Source organism: Impatiens glandulifera, chromosome 1 (genome assembly GCF_907164915.1).
Source record: "Impatiens glandulifera chromosome 1, dImpGla2.1, whole genome shotgun sequence".
In the NCBI taxonomy this organism is placed as follows: Eukaryota; Viridiplantae; Streptophyta; class Magnoliopsida; order Ericales; family Balsaminaceae; genus Impatiens; species Impatiens glandulifera.
In genome coordinates, this window is record NC_061862.1 from 71871703 (window position 1) to 71878834 (window position 7132).

Here is a 7132-nt window from a genome sequence, read left to right on the forward strand (position 1 = left end):
CATATTAAATAATATATGAATTTGCAAAAATTAAAATTACAATAAAGCTGATCCAATAATCTTCCTTTTTTTAAAGTGACTCCAAAGACAAAGACAAGAATTAGTAAGGAAGTAGATTAATCTGAACAAACCAATTTACCGATGTCGAAATAATCTCTACCAAATATTTTGGGCAGTAGTGAAAATTATCATTGTCCGTGGGTTGTTAAATAATGTCAGAAAATGTTTTGTCAAGTGATAACTGACCATCTACATATATTGTCAAAATAATGAGAAACACATAAATAAACAAGTGAGAATACATGTAAGAGGTCCTCTAAATGGAAGATCAGTTCAAATAACTCATTATTAAACAAATGAGAAATGACTCTAGATCTGGCAACTTCATCATTTGATGCTAAGAAGATGATGAATACAAACTCGAAAAAATATCACTAGAACAATCGACAAATATGAGTAGTAAATAACTCACTAAAAGCTAGAAATATTATTCAGATTATAAAAAATTAAGATGACAAATTCAATCTGAATAAACATAATGTCAAATCGAACAAAATACAACAGCAACTCAAATCTGAGTGATGAAAAAAAAATAAGGCATCCTCCTATGCTAAAAAAAAATACTTTTCACCTTCTTTTATAACGATCTTCTTTCTAGATAGTAAAAAACAATACTTCTAAAGCAATCAAATTGTAATATTTTTTTAATTAAATAAAATGAAATATATATATATATATTTATATTTTTCTCTCATTTTTTATCAATATACTAATTAATATTCAAAATATTACCTACAAAATATATATGTATATACAAAAAAAATTATAAATTTAATTAAACAATCACAATTGATCTAGCGGATAAAATGTTCATATTTCATACTTGAGGTGAGTGTTCGAATCTCATCTAACTGAAATTTAACAGAATAAGTGATATATGTGGATGTAAATTTGAAAGAATAGTGGTTCGAAATGAAGGGTCATAAGTGATATATGTGGATGTAAATTTGAAAGAATAGTGGTTCGGAATGAAGGGTCATGTAAGTGCGAATATGAGACCATGGTTTATGTGGGTACAAATATATATATATATATATATATATATATAATGATGCTTAATTTTTAAAGTGTCCGGATTGCCGGGTCGAGAGCTGTGGTTAATTTGGATACTTGGGTCGGATTGTGGTTTGACCCGCCTTTAAATTTAAAACGGTTAAAAATAAAATTAAAAATGCTAGAGGTATGTTTCGAACTTGCAATCTAACAAAACAAGTACAACTCTTTAACCAACTAGGCTACAAAGACTTTGTATTTTAAATTCAACACCAAATTTGATAAACGCGGGACGTTTTAATATTAATATAAGTTCAACTTTTTAACTAACTAATCTATATATATATATATATATAATGATTCTTAATTTTTAAAGTGTCTGGATTGCCGGGTCGAGAGCTGTGGTTAATTTGGATACTTGGGTCTGATTGTGGGTTGACCCGACTTTATATCTATATATATTTATATAATGATTCTTAATTTTTAAAGTGTCTGGATTGCCGGGTCGAGAGCTGTGGTTAATTTGGATACTTGGGTCTGATTGTGGGTTGACCCGACTTTAAATTTAAAACGGTTAAAAATAAAATTAAAAATGCTAGAGGTATGTTTCGAACTTGCAACCTAACAAAATAAGTACAACTCTTTAACCAACAAGGCGACAAAGACTTTATATTTTAAATTCAACACCAAATTTGATAAACGCGGGACGTTTTAATATTAATATAAGTTCAACTTTTTAACTAACTAATATATATATATATATATATATATATATATATATATATATATATAATGATGTTGAGTAAATGGATACTTGGGTCGGATTGTTGGTTGACCCACCCATAAACTTAAAACGATTAAAAATAAAATTAAAAATGTTATCCGTAATTTTTTTCACGGTTTTTTATATTATTAATCGTGCAAATGCACGGGCTAAATGCTAGTTTGAGAGAATGATGGTTCAAATTGAATTTTGTATGTAGTTAGTTAATAAAGAATTTATAAATAAATAAATATTTATTATTAAAAATTTCTTGAAAAGAAACAAAAATATTTATCATGTTTTTTTTAAAAGTGAATTAACGTAATATCAAAAGTAAGAAGGTTGAGGATCTTCCACATTGTTTGTTGGTGAGAAGTGTCAATTAATTTTTTTTATTAAAAACAAATTTTAATTTAAATCTAAATCGTTTTAAGCGTATAAACTTATTTTAATAAAAAAAAAAAGTGAATGACTATATAAGGAGAGAGAAAAGATGTATTAATTTTTATATATATATATATATATAAATTAATCAAGATAATAACTTAAGTTAAAGAAGATTAAGTATTTAATTTTTAATAATACATACATGGGCCAGCAAGTGAGCATACATCACTAAGAATATTGTCAAGGTGACCTAGAAACTAATTTAGACTATGATCTATAAAATAACTTTTATACAAAAATAAATAAAACAGTTGTTATTTGCCTCTCAGCATGTATACTATAATAATTAGGATGTCAAGCTTTTTTTACACCTCAAACTTCTAAACCACAAGTTCTCACTAGTAATTGAACACACTATACTATACATGCTTGTTAACATTATAAAAAAAAAGACACATTTCTTATTACAAATTTAAACAACAAAATTGAACCATAAGGGATATATAATAACAACATTTAAACACAAATCATGAAAACAATCTTACAGTTAAAATGAGTGAGGGGCAAAACAGTCATTTCTTTACCGGATTATTTTCCGTTAGTCAGTCGATTATTTTCCGTTAGTCAGTCGATCTGAAGTTTGCTCATCCCTACTGCTACATCTACATTACTTAGCCATGGGTGTTGCAGAGACTGTTCGGCTGTTGGTCTCTTCTCGGGTGCAAAATCGAGAAGAGGCGATAAGAAATCGGCGAATTCTTTCGCATCTGAAGTAGAGAAATGGTATTTGTCAACGAGGAATTGATCTAATGAAGTGTATTTTAGCCTTCTGATCCTCTTAAGATCCCCGTGTCTGTCAAAATACTCTCTCGACAGAGCTCCTCCTATGGCAATCTGTTGTGTTCAAAATTTACAAATTCTCAAGTGCCCATATTTTATCAATTGTACAAATGATAATATTCTACCTTTTTCGGCATCTTTCCCAGTAGTTCCATCATTAAAGCAAGATGATCCTATCAAGGAACAAAAAACAAAAACAAAAATTCCTCAAAGTGCCAGTATTTTTCTTTTGCACTTCGACTAAGGCCTCATTTGATTGACAATAACCTTGTTTAATGTAGGTTATAGAAATTTTAATTATTTGGATAAAAAGATATCAGAGTCTAAAATTTATTTCTTTTAAGTTTGATGAATAAATTGTTGATTGGACAAGGAGTTATTTTGCAATAATCCTAAATAACCCACATCAAACAAGGCATGATCCTAGACGAGTCTAGCACAACAACTCACGAATTTCAATAATAATCGAACATGAGACCTTAGGGTTGTAAGCCCCTTAGTCCAAGTTTGTTGTTGTTATTGAGCTAGAAAAATAAAAACAAAAGATCACAATTTGAGGAAACACAAGCCATGAGAAGGCATCTTTGGACTCCTAGGTCGAGGTCAAAGAGCTAATTATGTTTTATATGAAGATTTATTGGTTTGCTTTAACTAGTAAGGCAACGGTCTTATTTGATTTTTGTCTTTTCGAAAGCTAGTTTCTACTAAGTTTTGTGATTTTTGTTTGAAAAAGGTTGATTAGGAGAAATAAATACCTCATCTTCACTGAATCCTTGACCTTCATTAGGAGTAAACATCATCTCACCAGTAGCCAACTCAAAAGCAGTGCAAGCAAAAGACCACATATCAGCAGAGAAAGAATAACCAGAACGTAATATAACCTCGGGTGCTCTATACTGTCTCGTTTGAATTTCATCAGCAAACGGTTTATCTCCCCAACAAGCATTTCCAAAGTCCACAACCCTGCACCTAACATCGATCCCATCCAAACTTCTCTTCGTTTTTCCATTTCCTTCCGATTCCATCGTTGAATCTCGTCTTCCCGCTATTCTAGCTACCGCTCTTCTTGCCCTTCTCTTTAACTTTTTCTCAATAATGTTTATACTGCTTCCTCCATTTTGGTTACCCTCAGGCCTCTCAAGAATAGGGGTAAGACTCGACCTGATTGGATCCTTGACAGGATCTATAGTCGAAACGAGAAGGATATTTTCGGGTTTTAGATCAGAGTGTATAATCCCGAGTTCTCTATGTAGGTAATCTAAACCAATCAAAATGCATTTGGATATCTCTCTGACTTTATTCAATTCAAGGCCTTTGTAACGGGTATATTTGATTAACCGGAGTAAGGTGTCACCAAGAAGTTCAAGAACCATGCATAGATGTTGTCCATTTGGGCCGGCATGTTTGAAATGATCAATTAATCTTAAAACACATTTATTATGCGAAGGATCACTGTCAGCAATGGCTGAAAGGATTTCGATTTCGTGGAGAGCTGCTTGAGAAAATTGTGGTGCACTTTTCTGGATTTTAAGAGCTACATAGTCCTATATAAGAAGGAAAGAACACAAAAACCATGTGATTATTTAATTTGATCCTTCTAAACAATTATAGATATGAATTTCAGTACTATGATTCCATCATTATTTAGAAACAAAATTGCACCTATTTACTATTACAACAGATAACCATGATACCAGACTTCTTTCATGATATTTTCTAGAAAAAGACACTAACTTTTGGAAAGTATGTTAATTCTGTGGAAGAATCGGAAATCTTCTTGTATGAAATTTAGATGAATGGGGCAGAATGACCAGATTTAGTGGCACCAAAAGTAGTGACCAGTTATTGCAAATGAACATGCTTTAATGAAAAATAAGAGGTCATGCATGCAAATCCAAATAATAGTCGAAGAATAGCTTATATAGATGGTCTCATGAAAGATGCCATGAACAATATAAAGAATGAAAATTAGTTTAAACAATATATTTTTTCTTTTAAAGGATGCAACAATTTCACTAATTCACATTTACAGTGAAGGGTGTCGTATTTGTTATAAAACAACCTACAATAAGCAATTCGGTACAAATCATGACATGAATAATTGGGGGAAAGATAATCCGCTAAAATCCCAGTTATCCCCCAATTATCATATGGGAAATGTAGAGAGTCACTACTCCTCAAGATAATCTGCTAAATCCTAGCAGTTAAACATTTTGTTTCTTCCACTCACTTTTTTTTGCCAATGCTCTCTCAAGTCTTTACTTATTTGTGTATAATCTTGACTGCACAAAAAGAGGAAGATGGGGCATGAATCTCATCTTAACCTTTCTTTCATTCCAAAAAGGAAAAAAAAAAAGTACTCCTTTCGCTTCAAAGGGACTTTAGTAACCTGTAGAGCAGTGTCATCAACAAGAGGAACAGATTTTTGTGTTTCATAACTATATTATTTTTTAAACCAAATACCTCTTTCAGTTAAAAACAAATTATCTCAAATTACTTATGTTTCCATAAGGGAGGATAAATGGGAGATAGGGATCAAAATACTTCCCCTCATCTCCCATCAACTTCAAGGATGAACAACCTCACAACCATTTCTCAATCAAAAACACATTAGATAACATTAGTCTCCCCACTCAAGTCTCTTTGTATTTGAAGAAAATAAAATTTTCTCCATATATCTTGATGCTCTAACTAATATACAAAGAGGCCTAAAGAACTTGATTGAACTCTAAATTAGTAGCTTTGAGGGTAATCTATGAGGAGAGTTGATGTCAAGAATCAAGATTATCGCAAAGTTGACATCGTAGAGTATTTGCATAGTGACGACTGCAAAATCAACATAGCGTTGGAGTTGGAGTTTCTGTTCTAACGCACGTTGCAGTTGGAGTTTCTGTTCTAACACACGTTGGAGAATTGCTCAAAACACATTTCTTTCACTTTGTCTGTTAGAGAATTGCTCAGAAAACTAAAGATCAACTAGCTAAGGGTCTCTTGTCTCACAAATTTTCTCTACTTGGTGACAATCATACAGTGTGTGTGCCATCTATCAACTACCGAGCTGACTCGGCAATCAACTTTGAGTCAGCCACCGAGTTATTGATCAAGGAAAACAAAGAAAGCTGTTATCTAATCCCTAATTTACTGTCTGTAAACGTTAGACATTTAGATTAAATATAAAGTCTATTAATATGATGTAATTAGGGTTTTCATAATGATTGAAATAAAAGAATCCGAAAAGTATAAAGGGGAAGATATAATCAAGAAACAATCAAGGATCTACTTATATAACACGTAATAGAAAATCATGATTATACGAAAGATAAGTAGGTAAAACAAATAATTGAAAGGAAATGGAATGAAATAGAAAGGAGAAAGGAGAAGCTTGCTTACAGAGTTCTTTGTATCATAAGCAAGCCAAACGGTGGAAAACTGTCCCCAGCCAAGTTTCCTCTGAGCAATGTATCTCCCAGCATGAAATGAATCTCCGATTCTAACCGCGTGATAACCGCCCTTCCTGTATGAATCAATACTCTCATCCTCGTCTTCCGAACCGCTTGATGACGAAGCGTACATGATGGATGATATCTAATTATATAATCGATCGCCTGTATTTCCTCTTCTCAACTGTTGAATTATCAAAGTCTGTAATCACGAAGATGAACAACAATGAATAATATCACCACCAATCTTCTTCATCTTCCGGATAGTATTTGGAGAGAGAGATTCGTGTAATGTACGTATGAATGAATGGTTAACAAAAAGTTAAGAGAGAGAAAGTTGTGATCACCTCCACCTGAGAAGAAGAAGGAGACTGTTATTTTGGTGTGTGGCTTTCCAATCACAATACCTTCCCCCACTTTTTTCACATTTTTTAAATATTTCTCCCCAAACTTTTTCTTTATTTTTCTTTTTATCTCTAACTTTAATCTCATTTCATTTGGATTTTTTAGTCTTCAAGTCAAATTTTGTTCATTATAATAGAGCCAAAATATTCAGTGTTAATTTTTATTGACACTTTTTAAAAAAATAAATACCTTATAATTTCATAATAATAATAATAATCACTCACTTTCATTTATAGCATGCAAT

The 7132-nt window shown here is 31.6% G+C and overlaps 1 protein-coding gene across 1 annotated transcript; it reads right to left on the reverse strand.

Annotated features, from left to right (window-relative positions):
• Positions 1-2581: 2581 nt before the first annotated feature.
• LOC124921470 (SRSF protein kinase 1-like) lies at positions 2582-6806 on the reverse strand. The gene is made up of 4 exons (XM_047462137.1): positions 6434-6806; positions 3799-4587; positions 3169-3216; positions 2582-3097 (listed from the first exon to the last, which is right to left on the reverse strand). Exons 1-4 carry the CDS (start codon positions 6614-6616, stop codon positions 2828-2830), a joined length of 1290 nt encoding a protein of 429 aa, XP_047318093.1. The 5' UTR covers positions 6617-6806; the 3' UTR covers positions 2582-2827.
• Positions 6807-7132: the final 326 nt, after the last annotated feature.